Genomic DNA, 22,487 nt, shown 5'->3' with positions numbered 1-22,487 from the left:
TGACGCCTCAATCCTGTTTCTCTTAAAAAGAAGAGAGGCACAAGGGTGAACCAAGTGATTCGCTGACTACAGCAGGACAGGGAAACATTCAGAGGACTACTTCCTTGCTTTCATCCTTTTGGTTAGGCGACGCTGCTGGCAACCAGGGTTTTTGAGAGACTAAAAATCCCAAACCCAGAGCAAATTTTGGGCTGTCAGTCAAGTGACTTGGTGTTTTCCAGCACTGGCAGCAGCGTAGAAAATTTGTCTTTGCTGCTCAGCTTTCCAGCCAGGCCCCTTGCTTCTCCTTTCCCTTTGTCAGCCCGTGATAGGAGGGGGTTGCTTATTGCACTGTCCACAGGGAGACCTATTGGCCATCCATGGAGTGGCGCAGGCACAGACAACAGAGGCAGCTGTTTGTTAGCCTCGCCAATGATCAGCTTTAGAACAAAAAGCTTGGAGTGGAGAACAGGGAGAAGGTTTATTTCTCTCTTCATAGAGGAATAAATACCGAGGGGGGAGGGAGAGAAAAAAAAAAAAAAATCAGTCAAGCAGCCTTCTGAAAACAGCATGAGCATTAAATCTGCATGGAGAAGAAAAAACCCAACAATATAAAAATATGGCTGAAGCCCTGATGATAGCAACATGATTTTTGATTGAATGTAACAATAATTCCATCCTGCCCTTAAGTAGAACCATTCATTCATAAATCTTACAGCATTTTATAGAGGAGAGCAAGCATCATATACTGAACAACGCAACCCCCTCTTTTAGGAAACTGTGAGCTCATATCTTTGAGTTCCCCTATCACCTAATAGCTTCATTTGCAGAAATACTCTCTCGATGGCAATTCCAGGCAGATTGGTTTAGTTCTGACAGAGTTGGGGTGGATTAGAAGTTAGGCAGGTGAAGGGTGTCAAAATCAGTTACGATGCAAGGGTAGGTTTTCAGCCTAAACTGGGAGATGTGAAGTTTTTCTCCATCATTACTAGGAGCAAAGAGAAGAAAGTGAGCAAAGGAACAGTCCGTTCTGGAGTGTCAGGAATGGTGTCCTGACAGCAAGACGTATTAGTGAGTGGAGCAGTTTCCCTAAGAGAAGCAGTGGAAATTCAAGACTCAACTGGAGAACAGACGGAATAACTAACCCTTCAGGGGACTGAAGATGATGTTTGGGTTGGAACTGACCAGCTCCACTTTCTTTGATTTGTTCCTTCACAAAATCTGAGCTGTTCACTTGGGATATCAATATCACTTTCCTCTCCTTAAATCAAGGATACTGAAGGATGGGAGGAATCTTTGATGCAAAAAATTAATCCAGGGCCATTGGAGAGGCTGGTCCTCCTATCCAATCAGCCTTAGTTACTACCAATAAACGTTCAATCCTGCAAGTGCTGAGGTCAGTGCTAGTTATTAATCATGTTTATTTTGTGATAGTGCCTAGGGGCTAATCAAGATTGGGGGCCCATTGTGTTAGGTGCCGTATAAACAGAGTAGCAGACAATCCCAGCCCCCGAAAGGCTGACATTCTATAGAGACAGGGGTAACGAATCTCCGGACATAGCTCTCTCCTCCTTCGGTCTATTATAAAAGGAGAGAAAAGCTTTGTTGTGAGGAAAGTAAATATCTGACAAGTTCCATTTCTCCCTTGAGCAACAGACATGGCAACATCCAGTGGACTACATTCCCCAGAGTTCCTTGGTCCTATAAGAGGCAGCACTGGAGAAAGGCAGTGGAAGCAAAGGATTAGTTTGTAAGTAGTGATTTTTTTTTTAATTAAGCCAAGCTATTTATATATGTACAACCCGGCTGCCTCCCAAATATTGCACTATTTAAAAAAGGAGGAGATCTGACATCTGATTATTTGTTCAACACACTTTCCCTTGTCCATACTGTAATTTACATAGATTCACAGCAGCTGTCAGACAATTCTTCAGCTAATCCAAATAAAAGAGGTACAATCAGGGAGAGCAAAGAAAATCTGCCATCCATGTATGTCCCACAGAGGCCTTTCCTTCATGCGCTTCACACCCATCCCCAGTCTGGAAACAAATCCATGGTAGTTGGGTGCTGGTAGCATCCAGTACTGATCCTCTTCAGAGTTGCCCAAAAGGGAGGACAAAGATTCAAGGCCCTTGGAAACTTTAAAGCAACATGATCTCTTTAGGACTTGGTCAACACAGTTTTTTTGGGGAGTTTCTTCCGTTTCTGAGATCAGTTTCTGGGCTCACCCTTGGAAATCATGGAGCGATCCACCTGTGTCCCTATAAAGGCAGAGACATTCCAATGTCAGCCAAGCAGTTTTAGTCAGAACAGTTGTAATCCAAGTGCTGGGGTTCCTGAACCCGCGGGAAGCCCTCAATAAGCCACGGTCCCACCGTCCCCAGGGCTGCTGAAAAGCACATGCGCTTTGGCATTGATGAAGTAGGTTGCGAGGAGAGAGAGGATCAGAATGGCGATGCCCACGACCAGTGTGATTATCTACAAGAAAGGAAACACGTAATGGTGCAGTTACAAAGACAGAATGACGAACTCACTTTGTAAAGGCGCCTCGATGCTGAAGCATCTCAGTAGAGACTCAGTATTGTATTGTAGTGACTCCTAGGGGCCTCAGTCAAGGATCTGGACTCCACTGTGCTAGGTGATAAACAGTGGGTCTCCACCCAAGGAGCTTAGTGTCTAAAACCAGTGAACCAAAGGAAATGCGAAACTTGACCAGATCCATGTTCCGTCCAGCTTTCTGTACCCTGACTCTGACAGTGGCCAGCATTATGCTTCAGCGAAAGGGACAACATACTTTGCATTAGGTAGATGGAGGATAAACTTCTCCCCACATTAACTATCAGGAATTAAAAGAAAAGCTAGAGATTGGTTTAAGATCCAAGCATGAGGTTTTAATAGCTCTTCCAGAATGTATGTTTGCATTAACTATTTTATCCTCAGACACGTCCAATCCCCCTTTGAATCTTGGCCTCAGCTACATCCAGTGGAAGAGAGTTCCACAGGTTAAGTGTTGTGTGGGGGCAAAAAATCATTTACTGATTCTGAATCTGATGTATTTTCATTTCATTGAATGTCTCTTTATTCTTGCACCATCAGACAGGAAACCCAGAAGCTCCCTGTCCACCTTATCATTACTATTTGTTATTTATACACTTTTATCATCTCCTTTCTTATTTGATGAAAGCAGAGAAATTAACTGCTCAGTTTATTAGCTCTTTATTTCAACAGTTAAATACACACAACTGAGCATCAATCCTTTGCCCCTGCAGAGCTCCTTATCCATTCCTAAGGTCCCATAATGAGCTGCTCTTCCTATACAAACACCTACCAGTGGCAAAGCCAGAGTCACTGTGCCTGATTCTCCTTCAAACTGAGGCACCTTTATACTGTCACAGGGTCATAAAAGAGCCTTTGTGTAACTGAGAACCCAGCTCGCTAGCAACGCACTAGCTTTGCATGGCTTGTGCTGGATATTTAAGGGCTGAGACAGGGCAGGCAGGGAGTTAACTCCACCCCAGGCAAGTGTAAGAGGCACAACACAGACCGAGTAACCACCCACTGAGTGAGTAACAACCCAAGCAGCCCAGCAACTGCCCTGACATGCATGCCCAGCCCCTAGGTGACACACATGACAATAAGAGTCATATACATTCACAGGGTTTAGAGACAGGGGTATGACATCACTAACAGCCAACCACAGAGCTCCAAAGTAGGCCCACAGTTCAAAAGCCCTCTCAAAATTAACCCTTATTTGGCTGGTAGCTAAACATAACTGTAGCCATTGGAAGGGTGCTGAAAGAATTTTGTTGACCTTACTAAAAACCTGGATCAATCCTGTAAAAGAAACTAGGACAAGTTGTGCTTCTCTGCTTTTAAATGAAACATCTGATAACGTATTGATTTGTATTTGATCCCTGGATTTTCTTATAAAGGCACCTGAGGCATGGCTGGCTATCGTACTGCGCAAAATCAAAATACCCTCCATTTCAGAAATACACCAAACACATTAAGGTTGCAAAATCAAGCAATCGAAAGACAGGTTGAATTCTGGCGCTTCCTTCTTTTTGCTCACGCATGATACAACCTTTACTTATACGATCACATGTAATTAAGGTGGGGTTAATGGTGACATTTAAATTGTTACCATTAGGATTCAAAGTTAGCATCCTACTAGGATGTCTCAGCTTCCCCCCCGCCCCAACTCTCCAAGGCTAGCTACAGATACAAGTGATGACACTTCATTCACACTTGCTTCATGATGAAGGAAAGCCTTCCAAACATAAGGGCTAGAACGTTTGTTTCTAAAAGGAAGAAGAGCTCATGCAGCACAATTCCACAAGGGCAAAACCTCTGAGCAATCAGAACCCTGATTATACATGTTTTGGCAAGACAATGGTTAATGTACAGAATATTCTTAAATTTATACAGGGCCTTGTCAGCCCAGAGGATCCCAAAGCATTTTACATGCATAATCCAACACACAGAATATAGGACACACCTTCAGTTTGAGTTGGGAGGGAGCTCAGAGCACTTTAAGAGCACGAAGCATCATTATGCAGTTGTTTAGAGGCGAAACTGAAGACTAACACGGTGTCTAGCTAAACTACAAAGGGAAACTGAATGGAATTATCCTTGTTGGAATTTTGTCAGAAGACTACAGTTAAAGCCTTCAATCTTGCAAAGTGTCCCAAGTTCTTTAGTCACCAAAAATGGTCAAAATCCCTCTCACCATACTAGGCTACTGGTTCAGAAATGACTTGGGGGGGGGGGGGGGAAGCATCTATTGCATCACTGATGCCACTTTCTGCAACACCCAGGATTTCTGTAGAGGGTCTCCTAAGTGTTCATCAAACCCAATCCTGTTTAGCTGGTGAGATCTGATAGAATAGCACAAGATGTCATAAAACCTGGTCACAGCATGTGTTTCAAAGCTTGCTGGGAGACATTAAAATCTGTTTTCAACATCTTCTTCGATTGTTTGAAACACACCAACTCACCTCTAGCTCCTTGCTGGCTATGAGAAATATGCGGGCGCGGATATCCTTCCAGCGGCTCTCTGTCCACGTGGAGTATTCTGTGGAGCCCCACTGCTTCAGCTCGAAGGCAGGAGAAGCAGCCTTGGTTAGATGGACAGTTGACTGGACGCAGAAGGGAACTCGCGACGTTGAGTTTGGGTCCCTTGAACCCTGCACCCACGTATAAACATACATCTGCAAAGAGAACGCTGGGGAGTGAGACCCAACAGGGCACTAGCAAAGAACTATCAGAACCTTTTTTCCCGGAACCTCACTTGCTCTCCGGGATCATAACAAGCTTTACTGACTGTACTGACTCTATGAGGTTCGCTTCACTCATTGCTGAAAAGCATCTCTCTCTGAGGTGGAGCGTGTGTTCTGTTTAACTACACGTAACAGTGTACAACAGCTGAGGACTGCGAGTGACAGTCTTGTGTCCAGCTGAAACTGCAGGGGAATTTATGTTGGCAGAATGTAATTCACAACCTGGAGTTTATCCAGGATCTCAGGGCTAACACCCCATCTCTTGTCAAAGGCATCGTGAGATCTCTGACACCCAGGAGTGGCCAAAGCTCATTTTTATGAGTCTCTGTAGAAGCTAGAGAGATTAACTGGCCAAAGAAGGAAGGACCCTGACACCAGGACTGAGTAGAGGCCCATTGGTGGTGGATACTTGCACTGCCAACGCCTGTGCTGTATGTGCTGCCGGTGTTGGGATCAGACTCAATTCCAGGGTATGTCAGAATGGCATCATTCACGGGTAGTACATTGGACACTCAAAGCGCCCTCAGACTGATGCATCTGTGACCCAAGTTGCCATCCCAGCTGTACTCACTTTAAAGGAGCACTCCCTTCTGAAGCTTCTCCTGCCTCGGACACTAGGGTGCAGCTGGGATGCCTCTATAATGGAGGAGGACTTTCCTCATCTCTCCCATGTCTTGTTCAGGACAGAAGGAAATTTTTCCATCCAGCTTTCTTCTCAGAGGCGAAAGTGAGACCAATTCATTACAGGGACTTCAGTAGAGTTCACTAGTCCAGCGTTCCTATTCCTATCCCCCACCCTCATTCTACTCAGATGGCAACTTACTTCCTTCTCGGGGTTGGGTGTTTTTTCAGGGTTCAGGCACTCCTCCTTGGTGAAATTGACAACCGTGCCTGTGAGATTGGCCAGAACGTACTGCACTAGCTGAGTGGTGTTCACCAGTGAAGTAACCGCAATATAGTGCTGGGGAAGTTCATCACCTGGGAGAGTCAGAGAAAACAGGATTGGCAGGGAGAAAGCCAGATGCCAAAGAGGCTACCACAGAGCTTTAGAAAGTTCCCAGGTGATATACCAAGGTCTAAGCTAGCTCTGAATTCTTCCCCAGACCATGCTTACCCAAGAGTCCTTTCAGGTCCTGTTTAATGATGGACTGGAACCAGGAGTTGTTAGTTTTAATCAGAAACCCGTAGAGCATTCTGGAGACCTGAAAGTGAGATGGAAATGGGTTCATCCACATTCAACTTTACAAGATGAATCAGGAAATACATCTGCATAAGGCTTCAGCTGGAGTACTGTGTCCTGTTCTGGGCACCACACTTTGGAAAAGATGTGAACAAATTAGAGGAAGTCCAGAAGAGAACAACAAAAACGATAAAAGGTCTAGAAAACATCACCTATGAAGGAAGGCTGAAAACACGGTTTGTTTAGTTTGGAGAAGAGAAGACTGAGCGGGGACTGAGGGGGACTGGTCCCGCTTTGAGAAGGGGGTTGGACTAGATGACTCCTGAGGTCCCTTCCAACCCTGACATTCTAGGATTCTATGAAAACTGTGTTCAAGTACGTAAAAGGTTGTTATACAAAGGAGAACAATAAATTGTTCTCCTTAACCACTGAGGACAGGATAAGAAGCAATCTACCTTCGACATTAAGAAAACTTAACTGTCAAGGTAGTTAAGCACTGGAACAAATTACCTAGGGAGGTTGTGGAATCTCTGTCACTGTGGTTTTTTTTAAGAACAGGTTAGACGAACACTTGTCAGGGACAGTCTAGATAATATTCAGTTGTGGGAACATGATCTAATGGCTGAAGCACAAGGCTGGGAGTCAGGATACTCGGGTTTCATTTGCAGTTCTGGGAGGGCGGATGATCTAGTACCTAAAGTGAAGGGCTGGGAGTTGAGAGTCCTGGGTTCCGTCCCCAGTTTTGCCACCTACTGCTTGCGTGACCCATCTGTGCATCAGTTCCCCCCATTCCACCCACCTCCTATGCTACAAAACAAGAATAAATATTGCTCTGTTTTGTTGGAGGCTTGTGTAGCTTAATGTCTAAGACGCTGGGATCTGATGGGAGGCATGAGAGAAGGGTTAAGTGTTAGTCATTCAGCTATGGTGGAGAAAGGGAGAGGGAGGCAGGCACCCAGGGAGACAGACAGGCCAGCATGCTGTGTAAACACACATAAACAGAGACAGAAGGGAAATACGTGAGAGCTCAGCATGGATGCCAGGGACTGGATCCCATCTGCTCGTACCATTCTTGGATCCGCCTGAATAGCAGAGGTATTGCCGGTTCCCCCCGCAAGCTGGTAGAGAGCACGGGCGACCACTGTGGCTACTTCTGCCAGAGACTGCAAGGAAAGAGGGCTCTGTGTTAATCAAGACAGGCAGGCCCAGTACAACAAGGAAGGCGAGCCAGCCAGTCCCCACACATCCATCAAAGCATCTATAGCACATTCATATCTAAGCGCCTAATGCTACCAGCCCAGTCTAAAGCACCCCAGCAATGGGAAGAGACCCCATCACCCAGCACTCAGATCTCCCCCCTACACTCCCTGCAAGCAATGGATAGAGACAATGTTTTGCAGAAACCTTAGCTGTGTCGGTGACATAGTCCAGGGTCTCCTCGGGGCTAAGCCCCTCAGGATATTTCATCAGGATGTTCTCTGCTGTGTCATACATGCTCTGGTAATATCTGAAAGAGGAAGAGAAACAGGACTGAGGAAGGGGGCAGAAAGAAATCACAGGGCATGGAATTCAATTCAGTCCATGCCTGAAGCAGACATTGGGAGTGGTCCCCAGGGAGTGAAGTCGCAGCTTTGCCAGAGCGCTGGCCTCCCACACACTCCTTAAACCATTTAATGAGGCTTTATAATTATCTCTGGGCCTTGCACCACTTCTCCCATTTGAGGATCTCAACACAACTGACGAGCAGTGATTAAACCTCAGGTGGGTAGGCGTTACCCCAGCCGTTACGTGGATGGAGAAACTGAGGCACAGAGCAGGGAAATAATACATGAGGCACAAGTCAGTGGTGAAGGTGGGAACAGAACCTAGAAGTACCGATTCCTAGTTCCTTTCTCCAGCTGGACCTATTGACTCTCCAGCACTGAAAGGTCCAAGAGATTCCAAGTTAACTTTCTGACAGTCTCACATCAAGACATCTGCAGCAGCAGCGCACAGCTGAATCGAGGACTGGGCGAAAAGCCCAGCACAATGGTCTGTGCTTCCAGGTTGGATGGGAACACTGAAAGCAATTTCCCAAGAGTGAAAAAGAGTTGGAAGGACGAGAAGCACTACCCTCCTCTCCAAAATTCTCCAGCGCTCCCAGAGCTGTGCTGCTGCAGAGTTTGGAAGGTGGCTGCTCTCCCTGGCTGTCTGCAGAGATGGCATGACAGATCAGAGAAGGGGGTGAGTATGAGGGGAGAGAGGCAACCTGGAGTTACAGGATGGGAAAGAGCGACAAGCAATTCCCTCCTCACTCCCATCCCTCCATTCTCCAGTGCCCCAGGAGAGGACGCTCATGGAACATGCCATGAGGGGGTCAGGTGGGGAAAATGGAAGAGCCTCTTCCACTGCCTGGGGCCCCTGCCACCGCAAATAGAAAGATATATTAAAAAAACAGCAGCTTCTGGAAGAGCAGATGAGGCTCAGGCATGCTCAGCTGCCATTTGCTCACCTCTGGCTCCCAGCCAGCTGCGGGGAACATTTTCTGTACAAAACTGGATTTTTTTCGCTTGTCAGGATAATTATGTTGCGCCTGTTCAATTACATGGCACATGGCTGCTACCCCCACTCCCCTCTGTCCTCCATCCACCACACTGCTTGGATGACAGGCAGCGCACCCCCAAGGTGGGATGTTCTGGGAGGCTGAGCTGCCCTCTGCTGGCTACCACTGGAAATGGAGTCTATGTCCCCTTCCGAGCTGGGCACCTCCTGGAAACAGTTTTGCAGGCGTTTGCTAAGCTTTGAAAGTGCCCACAACCCACCACACTGGAGACAGAGGCTTCAGCCACAGGGGAGCAGACGCTGGCTGAGGTGAGAGTACACACACCTGGGTTCTTTACCATGGACTGCAGAGGGTGTCAAGTGCTTGGGTTTCTATTAGAAAATGCAATGCATCCCGGGAATCCTTACATTACAAAGGAGTGTGCTAGGCTGCATCCACGGGACTGGGCCAGGAATCCTGGCTCTGCCATTCTGGGTAAGTCACTTTGGCTACCATCATGAGACCTGGTGCCCAAGGGTTCTGAAAGTCAAACCACGTTGTCTACAGTTCTCTGGTTTCTAGATACTGGAGAATTTCTGCCCTAATCTGTGTCTCAAACTGCCCCTCCTCTAGCTCACCATGTCAGGTTCAGCACTGTCTTGGGATCCAAAGACCCTGCTGTTTGGGGCCACTTTGACATGAGGGAGGGAGAGGAAGAGACCAAGTCCAGTTCCTAGCAAACAGGTGTCCTCATCACAATGACCCCCTTCTTGTCGGTTTCAGCACAGAGGCTAAAGAGCAAACCGGCCTGAAGTTTCCCCTTGTACCTGGTCCAGGTTTTGGCACATGTGTGCTGTGATGTGGGGGTAGCTGCTGGAGCTAGCAGCCTGCTGGACTGTTAAGCAACACAGAGATTTTATTTTGCTACTAGAGTTTAAACACAAGACAGAAAGACAGTCACATTCCAGGTGAAGCCACCTGCTCTCCACACACCCCCTTACAGACACAGTGGAGATCGCATTGCTCCCCATACCTGTTCTGGAAGGAAGTGCGATGATCAGCCAGGACCACCCCAGGGATGCTCTTGGCCCTCAGAAAGCGCTGGAAGGAAGAAGGTGGGAGAGGCTGAGACTGACCAACCTCCTGTAGAGTCACATTCGCACCCACGCTGCTGTTGATCAGAGCTTCCACCAGGGTTTCAACCTGAAAAGGGAGAGAGAGAGGAGTCAGGAATGCTCTATGGCTTCCATCACATCCAGTGTTTGGTCACATGAATGGCCTGGAGCTGAGCCGCTTTGGGTTGGGATCATGTCAGATCTCATGCTAACCAGAGTCAGGGCAGGATAGTACTTGGAGGGGAGACCTTCATGCACCCAAGTGCTGCAGAAGCAGCAGTACTTCAGCAGAGGGTTCTTCTTGCTGAGTCAGTGATGCTGGGGAGCACAGAGGTACACGAGGATGAATCTAAGTAGAGAGATGGAGTGAGGTCCTGACCTCTTGGGATCGTTAAAGCTCTCATGGCACTTTCTGCTAGTCAAGGCAGTGGCCCTATGATTTGACCACATTGTGAAATTTCATTGTTTGCTTAAATTCCCTCATGGTATCAGTCGGACACAGAATTTTTCACTATGCCATGACCTACTGTGTAGCTTTGTTGTGCTGCTCATTCCACCCCAGAGATGGCTGCATATCAGGGTCAGAAAAGTTAGCAAGGCCCAGTGGGTTCCTCTGGGATGAAAGCTGCTGTTAAGTATCTCGGACATTAAAGAGACTATGGAGAGTGACTCAGAACTAGGAGACCTCCCACCTTCTCCCCCGCACCTCTGACACTAGCAACAGGTCATCAGGTGGTCAGCACAATCAATGGAAGGAGTCAGACATGCCTATGCCAGTGCCATGCCCTCTTCAAACCACAGTGGGTCGAGCATCTGGCCCTTTGCCCAGCAATGGGGCCTGCTGTCAGTAGAGAGATGCAACTGCAGAGAAGCCTTTCTGTTCTGATGGAGCTGTGCTCTGGGATTTTCCCCTGCAGGGTGTAAGCAGCTTTCCCTTTCCCTTGCTTGTACATCACATCTAGGCATCTCCATGCAGCTGGAAACACAGAGCAGGTACAGGAACTCAGATTGTCCACTGTGCAGTAGGGAGTTTCATTACCTGTGGTTGAATAGATTCATTCCTCCGAGAGACAGGGTCTGTGTGCACCCATAGAACAGAGGAGTTCCGTAAAGCTACCTGTGAGAGAACGAGCCGCTTGTCACACACTGCTGACCCATCTGGATTGTACAATGCTTGCCTTATTTAGAGTTTGGTGCAGAGGGAAATCGCCAAAAACACCCCCCAGAGAGACAAGACAGACCGTGGGAGCTAGAGTGACCACCACATGGGTGGTCACAGAGATCAAAGGGGAGAAATGAGGGCTGGCTGGGGAAAGCCCAACTGTCACCAAAAGACAGGCACAAAACTTGTCCCACACCTGACTCAGCTCCAGGAAGGAATGAATGTTGTCCAGCCGGATGGGAAACTTGTCCATTTTCATATCATATACCATTCGCGAGCTGCCAATGTAATCAAAGGTCTCCTGTGATGGAACAAGTTCATGCATGAACCATAGGCATTTGGATAGTTAATAAGCTCAGTTCTAAGCAGTGTTTGAGAGGGGGACGAGGAGAAGAAGAGAGAATCTGGAATTAACTCCTTCCCTCACGTCTTTCTGAGAATTCTGCCATTTGGCGGCATTCTAAACCTCCCCCCTCCAAATAAAAAGGCTCTTTGCTGTCTCTTTATGAGTCAGGGATACAGGCCCTGATGGCGGGGATGGGCCTATAGCAATCTCCAGAGATCGGCTAATGAATTCCACCAAACCCGAGGAAATCTCCATCCCCATCGCTGTTTCTAGGTGAGGACTGCAGGACACTGTGATCCAGCAGTGGCAGAAAGCAGCACAAACTCTGCCTCTGTAACGTGTGAACAGGCTCTATGGGCCCAGAGTGAAATGGGTATTTAGGCACCTCAAAGATGCAGATAGGCGCCTTGAGCCCACAGAGAGCCATGGGAGCTGGCTGCTGAACTGGCTTAGCCACTTACACAAATCCTACCAGTCTCCTTTCTGCACCTTATGGTGCCTAAAAGCCTTTGAAAAGGCTTCTCCACCCATGGAGTTACTGCTGATGGACTAGCCCAGATTCACTCCCCGTGCGGGCGCTCTTATTCCAAAAGCAGGGCTGAGAAGCCCTGACTCTGGCCCCATGTGCCTCATGCTCCATTACAGTTAATGGGAGATACATGGGCACAAAGCCCCGACAGTCTCTGCACATCACTGTAGTATCTGAATGCCACCTCCTACATGGAGCCGACAGGCCTGCAATGGCTAGCGACAAACCAATGAGTTAGATGTCCTTATTTTCCAGTTTTGCTCCTCTGAATCACAGAGTTAACACTAGCTATTAACCCCAGTTACTAGATCATACCATCTCCCGTGACACTCTGAATACAAGAGCACGGGCAGAAATCAGGATAGGGGATTCCAACTTCTTTCCACCCCTCTGGGATGGGGAGGGGACTGTAACAGGAAATCAGGGTATCCTGCCATCTAATAAGGGGAGGGTGCAAGACAGAGGTGAGCACCCACTGTGAGAGGCAGAAGGTGTCCCGGGGGTGTCTCCTACCATCTCCCCAAGGAATGGCAGGCAGAAGTCAGGCCTCCACTAGACAACCCTTCCCCAAAGCTCCTGTACACTGGAACCTGACAACTCTCCCCATCTCCTCTACGTGGTACACACAGACTGCCCAATCCACCGCTCCAAACGCAACTCTTAGGGAAAGACTGACTATGGATCCCCAAGCTGGGGGTGTCACATGGCCACTCCACGGGATCATGGGCGTTAGCTTTGCAGAGCTACACAAAGATACCTGCAGGAGAACATCAGCTGCTAACCATCACTTTCCTTCCTTCCCCCAAGAGCTTACCCTGGCTTAACACAGCTGCCACCGCTGCGCTCTCGGAAATTAGCTACACTGCAGACAGCACATACATTTTTAATCTTCTCTCACCTGGTTTCATTTGAAGATTTACCCTGGCAAAGCTGTGACTTATCCTGATAGCAGGGTACAGGTCTAAAGAAGCTTGGAAGGTGCGGGTGAGACATTAGGGATGCAAGAGATTCGTTCATGCATTGGGTCCATCACACGTCAGGATAGGCTACAAGTACCTCGGGGAGAGGTTGCATCGGCTTAAGGGAATAGGAATCCGAAGAACCAAGGCACCTAGGTTTCAGGTTTCCAAAGAAACTATATTGCACCAGGATGAAGACAGAGAGACTCTTTTGCTCCCTCAACTAAGTGCAACAGTTTAGAGGTGATGCCCCTAGAAAGTGCAAGCCCCCCTTGTTAGTGGCTTCTGTGCAGTTCCCTCAACAGGAACTCCGTAGTCTCTGTGCTCTTTGTGGGACAGGGCTTGGTGTTGCAAGAGGGATCTCTTGGCTTGGCACAAGGCAGGTGCAGATGCATAGAGGTTTATCAGGATCTGTGGAAGATGCTGTTGAAAGGGCAGAGTGGATGGGAAGCTGATTGCTAGCCCAAGACAAGCTAGTAGGGGATGAAGATCTTACCCCTTGAAAGAAGGTGAACATGATGTTCCTTGGTAGCATCTGAACATCTGGCACTTTATGAAGGGCTTCAGCAGCCGCCAAGTGGGTCACGAAGGAGGCAACGGCGCTCTCTGCCCCTGGGGCTACGTTCCAGAAGAATGAATGGCTGTCAATCTGTGAGCACAAGTGGGAGGAGTGAACAACTTATGCACATATGGAGAGAAACTAATACAGGGTCACTGGTGAACTGTGGACTGAAGGACAGGCAAACCCGACTGGATAAGACACAGCCAGAACTTTCACCCCCAAACTGAATCCACCCTTGAAGTACAAAAGCAACTTGCTCTGCCAGTGAATCTTAACATACTGCTCCCATAGCTATACCAGTCCTGAAGCCTCACGCGTAGCTGTGCCAATGCATCTCAGTCCTAGCCTGCAGCACATATTTGTATTCCAGGCCTGGATCTCTTGTAAGCAGTACATGCCAACTGTGATGTGCTATTAATGGTTCAATCGATGTTTACTATAGGCTAGACTAGTGGTCTCCAAACTTTTTGAACATGCACCAAATCAGTAAAAAAAATTTGAGCACGCACCCCCTGCTCCCAGTCGAACTGTCGAAGCAAAAAAAAACCAGACTCTCGGCCAAACTGCCAAGGGAGAGGAAAAAAAACAAAAAAGCTGCTCGGACTCCCCAGACCAGAAAAATTAGGCATCACCACCTACTCGAGTAGCAACAATGATGACTTCATCCACAGGGTTTATTTTGCTGGAGGCATTGATGGGTTTCAGCGTGCTCCACACATTATAATCGGACAGAGCGTCGCAGACTTCTTCTAGGAAGCAGAAATAATATGGTTCAAGAGCAGGAAATTTGGCAGTAATAAAGAACAAGGAACTGAAGCTATTCTTTGGCCAGTTTGGGAGGTTCATGGCTCACCAAACTGACCCAACAGCACCAGGCCCCCTTCTAGTGATCAGGGGTGAAATCCTGACCCCACTGAAATTAACGACAAAATTCCCATGGATTTCATCTTGACCCCAATGTCACCCTGTGTTTTTACTGCTCCTCTACTATTTCGTCTATTCACCCCATTATCCTCAAAATAAGTCAATCCAAGTAATATACTTCGCAGGCATTAGGTCCCTTCTCACTCCTTATCTCCCTTTCTCGGGGATGTCCTGTGCTGTAGAATATTGACCTCTCGACCCCAAGATGTCTCATTGCTTTAACTGTGAATGATTTACATTACAGTGAGGAAACTGGTGTCACAAAAGTATTTGATTAAGGAAATTAACTGCACGTTGTTCTTGTGTTTTGCATATTTAAGTCTCAATAGTCTGGCAGGTTCTTGGGCTGTGCACTGGGATGGAGGCCGGTGCCATCACTCCAAACCCACAGGCAAAAAGGAACTGGAGAGACCTTAATTCAACAGAACCACCTTCCCCAACCAAGGGCCAAATAGGCTGTTTGCTAGGACCACATGTTCTGTAAATAAAGACGGACTGCAGCAACAGTCACCTTTAGCACAGAGGCGTGGTCTGTGGTGACTATAGGTCCTAGCAGGCTTTACTTTGGCTTGAATGCTGCCTTCATTACAGAACCTGCTGTGACCACAGACCTCCACTCCACCATGCTAAAAGTCAGAGTGTTGCCGGCTGTATTGTACAAAGCTATGGGTTGTGTTTCCTCTTTCTAATGCACATACCATGTCCCACTTGAATTCCCACCCCACCCTGCTAGGAGTGCACTCACCTGGGTTGAGGCTGAAGGCGGTCTGGAGGGAGCTCCGTCTCATGCAGGTAACCGTGTTGGTGACAGCATGCATGTGAGCGAAAAGCTGCATGGCACACAAAGGGTACTCTGGGACAGAGCCATTTTGCGGGAGGTTATGGTCTTGGTAGCACTGAGACAGAAATATAAATCAATACCTTGCTCTAATACAGCAAAGTTGTCTAGCTGATAGGACACAGGACTGGGACTCAGGAGACCTGGGTTTTACTCCCAGTTCTGTAACTGACTAGCTGTGAGAGCTTGGGCAAGTCATTTCACTTCCCCTCCCACCATTTGTCTATCTTGTCTATTTAGAGTGCAAGCTCCTTGGGACAGGGACTGCCTCGTACTGTATGTACAATGCCTAGAGCAATGGGGCCCTGGTCTCAGGTAGGGTGCACTGCCACAATTTAAATAATAAAAGCAGAGAAAGAAGTCTTTCCCCTTACACAGCATCTTTTACTTGAAGACCTCAAAGCACTTTACACAGGCTCCCCGAAACAGCAGCGTGTCCCCCCTCTGGCTCCTACGCAGTCCCTGCCCCAAAGGACCGCCCCCACAGCCCAGCCAATGGGAGCTTCAGGGGCGGCACCTGCAGACAGGACAGCACACAGAGCTGCCTGGCCGCACAGGAGCTGGAGTGGGGACATGCCGTTGCTTTCAGGAGCTGCTTGAAGTAATTGCCGCCTAGAGTCTGCACCCTTGATCCCCTCTCCTAGCCCTGACCCCCCTCCTGCCCTCGGTCCAGCCCAGAGTACCCTCCTGCACCCCCAACCCCTCATCCCAGCCCCACCCAAGAGCCTTAACCCCCTCCCACACCCCAATCCCCAATTTGGAGAGCATTCATGGCCCACCATACAATTTCCATACCCAGATGTGGCCCTCGGGCCAAAAGGTTTGCCCATCTCTGTGTTAAGGTATAGTACCTGCTTAATAACTTGAGTCTCGTTGGCATCTTCAAGTAAAAAGATGGGGAAACTGAAATCCTCGTAAGCAAGCCCATTCCCAAGAGGATTCCACACAGTCCAGTTGCAGTGAGCATACTGAGGGCCGTAATCATTGGAATAGACACCTGCGGGCATTGAGAAATGGGCATGTCAAATCGAGGGCACAGCGCAGACCGTTGGAAAGGCAGGGCCTGCTGCGCAAATTGCAGCAGGAACAGAGAGACCATCACCACAGGCTAGGAAACCAGCCATGAAACGAACAGAGATGGATTCAGTTGCCGCATGTGGGGAAAACAGAAGAGAGAGAGCACTGCCACGTGAAGAGAATGAGAGATAGGCACATGCAAAGCCATCATGTGCCAAGAGGTTGGCAGCAGCACGTAATGAGCATTTATCACATGCTGAGAGAGTGGAAGATGCATACAGAGAAACACAGTACTGTGAAAGAGAGAGAGACACACCATTTTCTGAGATCCATCATGTGCTGGAAGCACCTCGAAGCATTTACAAAGTGCCAGTCACTGTAAGACCTACTGTGCTGTGTGAACAGCATGAAGGTGATGGGATGACAAAAGCCAACATACCAAACTCACCTTGTGTGTTTCTACAGCACCTTTCATTGCAAAGCATCCCAAAGTGCTGTACAATCTATACGTACCACCCACCACCAACCTGCAGCCACCTCTGAGGTGGAACACAGCAGTGCGTTAGAACAGACAGTGAATACCCAACTGAGCCTGCAGGGGGAACATAGGGAGGTAGAATGGAATTCAGAGGGCTGGAATTTGGCCAGACACTGGGATTAAAAGTGCAGAACTACAAAGAGAGCTACAAGACCTTTTAATGACCACAGGTGGTCAGAATGAGTTTCATCCCTCATCTGAAAGAGGAGCCGCAGAGAGACCAGGCAGTCTGACACAAGGTGACACACGGAAGAAACCCCTTAGTGAATCACTAGCATAACATTCTAGAGCACCTCAGATGTTCCTTGGAAGGTCTCCCATTTGCATACTGACCCCAATCCAACCCTTGTGAAATCTGACAAGAATCCAGCACAAACTGGTTACACCTACAGAATGTTAACAAGCCTAAATTATAAAGCAATAATTCACACACAATCCCACAGCAAGTGTAAAGCTACAGGTTGTCAGTTTTTGCAAAACACTTCTTCCTACTCTGATCACCCCCTTCTGAGCCAAACTAAGAATTTAATGTTTCCTTACCAAACCCATCATTTGGGCATTTTAAGCCAGGGGAGAATCCTTGTGCGGGGCTGGGTTTGGAGATGGCCACAGCCAGCCCAGAAATTCGCGAGGATCCCTTCAGCTGCAGCATCAACTCCCTGGAACAAAGAGAGAATGTGGATGAAACAGACCCCAAATCCCCTGGCAATCTTACCACAAGGTAAGATTTAGGCCAGGGGGTTCTCAAACTTCATTCCACTGTGACCCCCTTCTGACAAAAAAAAATTATTACATGATCCCAGGACGGGGGACCGAAGCCTGAGCCCGCACAAGCCCCAGCGCCCCAAGGGCTTCAGCCCCAGGAGCGGGGCCTGTAACCTGAGTCCCAGCACCCAGAGCTGACACCCTCAGACTTCAGCTTTGGCCCCAGGCAGTGGGGCTCAGGTTTTGGTTTCAACCCCAGGTCCCAGTAAGTCTAATGCCAACCCTGGTGACTCCATTAAAATGGCATCATGACCCACTTTGGGGTCCCAACCCACAGTTTGAGAACCACTGATTTAAGCCAAGCAGCAGTAAAAGTATCACAAACCAAAAACCATTCCATAAGCTGCACCACACCCCTGTGAGATAAGTATTTGCATTTTACAGATGGGGAAACAGAGTCATTAGCAGAGCCAGGAGAGAACCCAGGAATCCTACTCCAACTACTGAGTCGTCTATTGAGACACTGGCCGGTACAGGTACCAGTGTACAGGAAGAAAACTCCTTCTAGTTTTCCAATTTACTTTTCTAAAAGTAGGCACGTGGGTCTGGTTTTCAGTGGTGTTCAGCACCCACAGCCTACAAAAAGAGTGCTTCAGAAGCACAGCACTGCCAAAAACAAGGTTTTTGGGGACCAATTCCCAAGCACCCATCTCAAGCGAATTCAGAATTCCAGATTTGGCTGCTCAAACACACACAGGTGCTTGTCCCGAGGGCCCAAATGGCAAATGTGGCCACTGGATTTAGGGCTCCTGTGTTTGCAATTTGGGCTCAGGTTGCTTTGGCAGAGAAGAGATGATTAAGAATTGTTAAAATTCACCATAGCTCCTTACCTGGTGAAAAGCTCCCCCTCTAGCAGTACCATGTATGGGGGATGAGGTCCATCAGTAAGGACCCATTTCAGGTCCTGGGCCTTCTCGACTACATGAATTACTCCTGTGTCTCCATTCATGGAGGCTGCAGAGAGAAAGACAGAATGCTCCATGGCTCACCAAAATCCATTTCCCCTCAAAGTTGTACACTTCCTGGGCACTTCAGTGAAAGGAAGATCAACATATGGGATTAGAGGAAAGAAGCGACTGACTTGCACAGTTCAGTTAAGAGATGACCAACAACAAAAAAAACCACAGTGGGATAGCCGTGTTAGTCTGGATCTGTAAAAGTAGCAAGATGGGCATTCACCCACGAAACCTCACGCTCCAATATGTCTGTTAGTCTATAAGGTGCCACAAGGACTCTGCTGCTTTTACAAAAAAACCACAGCTATCCTTTAGATAAATCAGGCTGAAAGAGTTGTTTAAGAAATAATCATACTAATCATCTGCCCTTTTAAAGAAGATTTTATCTAAAGATTTTGAAGTACTTTAGGTACATCAGTGAATTAAACATCACCTGCCTCTTGGGGGAAGAGAGAGGATGTTGAGTATGAACCTTACTTTATACAGGGGAAATGAGGCACAGAGATGTAAGTACAAAGAGGAAACAGGAGAAGTCAGCCGTCAGTAAGTGGGGAACGTCCAGAAGAGAAGGAAAGAAGGGAACATATCAGCTGAGACTACATCTGGGGAAGCTTGTGCAGTGAGACAGGAGGTGTCCTAGCAGCAGAGAAGCCATGTACAGGACAGATCGGGGCAGGAATCAAATCACAATCAAAAGAAAACAGGGTGCTTAACGTTTTCCAAAAGCACTTATTGCATCAGAGACAGCTAAAGATACACAGATGTGATCCCATTTCCCGGTCAGTAATTGCTGTAGTTGTCATGGGAGTATTATGGGATTGGGAAAGGAGGTGCCCGTGAAACAATCTGTATTAAGAGGTGGCTCGTACCACTATATGAGATAGTTGGAGCACCAGCTAGGGGAGAAGGCCATGTGCAGTTAGCTGTTCTGCCCCTTAACTGTTGCTGACATGGTCCATGTTGGAGAGTGGTTCACTTTGAGGACACATAATGAGACTCAGCCACAAATTAACAAAATGCTGAGTCACAGGAAACCCTTTTGGCACAGCACCAATAGCAGCGGAGGAACTTAGATCAGTGCTCCTTCTCTGTCCTCTCCGCAACCCACAAACCTCAGTAGTACAACAAACCCACAAAATTAAAAACAAACTAAAAACACAGCCCATGGAGAGTTTTAAAATATACTCTAGACAACCAACCAACTCTGGAACCAATTCGACAAGAACAAAAGACATGTGACTGACCAGCAGCATGCTAGGCATGTTGCCTTACCGAAGTAACTACACATGCTGTAGTTTATCAGTAACTGTACATAAGACAAGGAAACGGACACAAAACTACTTACAGAAAACAATACAAAGAAATTTCACGAGAGGCCTGTGTTATAGAGGGACAGGTCAGTGCACACGGCTCCTGGGTTTTGGGAGGATATTAAGGAAACTTTTGAGCGCTGGTGAAATATAACTGTTTAAATAAGAGGAAATCTCCTACTGTCATCTCATGGATATTAAGCTAATTACATATCAATGTGATAGGACTTGGCACCAAGAGAGTGTTGCCAACTCTCACCATTTTATTGCAAGCCTAGATTTCATGATTTTAAGCCAATCTCAGGATTTCTGAAGTGCCTTGGGTTGGGAATACTGGGAAGCAGTGAAGTGACAGCTAGTGCGATCACACCTGGAGCACACAGCTTTCATTTTTTGGCACTACATTATCAAAAAGACATTGACAAACTAAAAGTAGTTCAGGAAGAAGCTACAAAAATGATGAGTGTTCTCTCAGTAAGTGAAAGAGAGGTGATTGCCTCTTCCGCTTAAAGTAAAATAACCATTCACAACACTTACACTGACAGCCTATTTGATGAGTGGCATTCAAAAGACGAACACACGGGGCAGTCTTGTTTAAGGGGATATAGATTTTCCTCTCTACAGAATTGCCCCAACAGAAACCTGAAGAGAAAGGAACAAAATTCAGGATAAATAAGAGGTCACACCCACTTGGTTCTGTAACAAGAACAAATTCAATTTCATTTAGGTCTTGTTGCCTTTTGGGTGAATATTAATGGCACCTGACTCAAGTAATTCCTAGACACTCTGCTAAACGCCAGCTAAATAATTCACTTCCCTGTAAATTCCCTTGCAGTTTTAACTGAAGTATTCTTCATTTCCTATCACTCCCACTGCTGCATACTGTTGATACGTGCTGTTAACAAGCTATCACATACCTAACCTGAAGAGGCTGCTTTTCAGCCATGGGTGGAGCTCTGTGAAGTCTGGATGAAAGATGCTATACGCAACATGAACCAATTTAGAAACGCAGAAGAATAAAGAAGTCAATTCTCAGTTCTGTTGTCCGACAATCATTACAAAGGCACACCAGAACACCCACATCTCTGAACCAACAGTTAAAATGAGGGTGGATTAATCTTTTTGCGATCCATACACAGGATCTGGAGCCAGAAACGTTAGGGTTCTAATCCCAGCTCTGATACACACTCAATAAGAGACCTCGTACAAGGCCACATCACTTGTGTGTGTCTCGGTTTCCCTATCTGAAAAACATGTGTAATAGTAACCTTTCTGACAAGGGTGCCGTGAGGATCAACATTTGCATAACATTTTTGAAGACACTAAGTGCTAAGCAAGGACTGTTATTCTTATTAGAGCAACAACAATCCTAAATTCTCGTATAGCAGTTTCAAAAGGTCAGTATCATTATCCCTATTTTCCTGAGGGGGAAACTGAGGGGAGAGGGGTTAAGTGACCTGCCCCACGCCACGCATAGGCTTGGGCATGCCTAGAAATAGGAGACCAGATTCCGAGTCCCAGTCCAGTAAGCTCATAAAGCATTTCAACATATCTATGTGGCTTTGCTATTTACTCAATCTTTTACCTGGTTATTCTTAATTCTGGGTAAGTGACAGAACTGATGATCAGCATCACTTTTAGAAGACACATAAATGGTGTATTGCCTTTGCAAATTGCACAAACATTACAGATTTGGTAATAATGCCACACCACAAGCATAAGATACCCTATTTCATTATTTTTTTTATTTACCGCAGTATTTCAGAGTGAAATTTAATATGAAACATGCTACAAAAAACAAAGTATCTCCAATTAAATGATATGCAAATTAGGATTATTTGACAACACAGGAATCTATCATCTCAAAATAAAAATCCATCGACTTTAACGTGCACACTAAGCGAATGCAGTGAGGCAGAAGGCAGCGAATGAAGGATGATATCTGATGGAAGCTCCCACAGTTGCTGTTCATTTTACCCAAATGAAAAGCCAGCCACAAAACACTAGTATGGGTTCAGAATCACAGTCCCAGCAAATAGCTCAGTAATGCCTGTCATCGCACACTGGATGCCCACCCACCACCTTTTAGCACCACGCCTTGGGAGCTCTCAGCAAGTGGGGAGAAATCCCAGCACAACTAAGCTGTGCAACAACAAATTCCCAGCCTGCCAGGACCAGAGCATCACCAGCCTGCTGCTGACTTTACCTTTCCATCAAGAGAGACACTTGTTTATCTGAAGTCCTTCTACAGACACCATCTACAACTTCCCTTTCGACCCAGCTCCAACAAGGTCTATATCAACCCTCTACTTCTCTGCCCGGCCCGGCCCGCCCCCAGCCCCTGGGGGAAGGGCCCCACCATCCGACCCGCCACCACCCCCCAAAGCCCAGGGGGCAGGGACCTGCCTGCCACCCCCCGACAGGCCCCAGGGAAAAGGAGTCCCCCCATCTGACCTGCCAGCGCCCCCCCAAAGCCCAGGGGGCAGGGACCAGCCTGCCACACACAC

The 22,487-nt window shown here is 47.3% G+C and overlaps 1 protein-coding gene across 2 annotated transcripts; it reads right to left on the bottom strand.

Annotated features, from left to right (window-relative positions):
* Positions 1-441: 441 nt before the first annotated feature.
* NCSTN (nicastrin) lies at positions 442-20,617 on the bottom strand. 2 transcript variants are annotated; one of them, XM_075071041.1, is made up of 16 exons: positions 20,518-20,617; positions 18,545-18,668; positions 17,490-17,608; positions 16,246-16,391; positions 15,302-15,452; positions 14,272-14,381; positions 13,567-13,719; positions 11,433-11,537; positions 11,114-11,191; positions 9,993-10,162; positions 7,843-7,945; positions 7,506-7,601; positions 6,373-6,460; positions 6,082-6,236; positions 4,977-5,189; positions 442-2,457 (listed from the first exon to the last, which is right to left on the bottom strand). In XM_075071041.1, exons 2-16 carry the CDS (start codon positions 18,661-18,663, stop codon positions 2,335-2,337), a joined length of 1,929 nt encoding a protein of 642 aa, XP_074927142.1. In that variant the 5' UTR covers positions 18,664-18,668; positions 20,518-20,617; the 3' UTR covers positions 442-2,334. The 2 variants fall into 2 exon arrangements, with proteins under 2 accessions (XP_074927142.1, XP_074927143.1); XM_075071042.1 differs by having other exon boundaries at positions 1,837-2,457; positions 14,272-14,378.
* Between the last annotated feature and the right edge of the window lie 1,870 nt (positions 20,618-22,487).

This window comes from Chelonoidis abingdonii, chromosome 11 (assembly GCF_003597395.2).
Source record: "Chelonoidis abingdonii isolate Lonesome George chromosome 11, CheloAbing_2.0, whole genome shotgun sequence".
Lineage (NCBI taxonomy): Eukaryota > Metazoa > Chordata > Testudines > Testudinidae > Chelonoidis > Chelonoidis abingdonii.
The sequence above is the reverse complement of the archived record's forward strand: the minus strand, read 5'-3'. Positions and strand labels throughout refer to the sequence as shown.

Bases quoted from the DNA above. Each gene is read 5' to 3' on its own strand.
- NCSTN (XM_075071041.1), bottom strand. From the start codon at position 18,663: ATGAATGGAGACACAGGAGTAATTCATGTAGTCGAGAAGGCCCAGGAC. The intron at 17,609-18,544 runs GTAAGGAGCTAT...TCTTTGTTCCAG, and splicing joins GAGGGGGAGCTTTTCACCAG to GGAGTTGATGCTGCAGCTGA. The intron at 7,946-9,992 runs GTATGGGGAGCA...TTCCTCTTTCAG, and splicing joins CGCACTTCCTTCCAGAACAG to ATATTACCAGAGCATGTATG.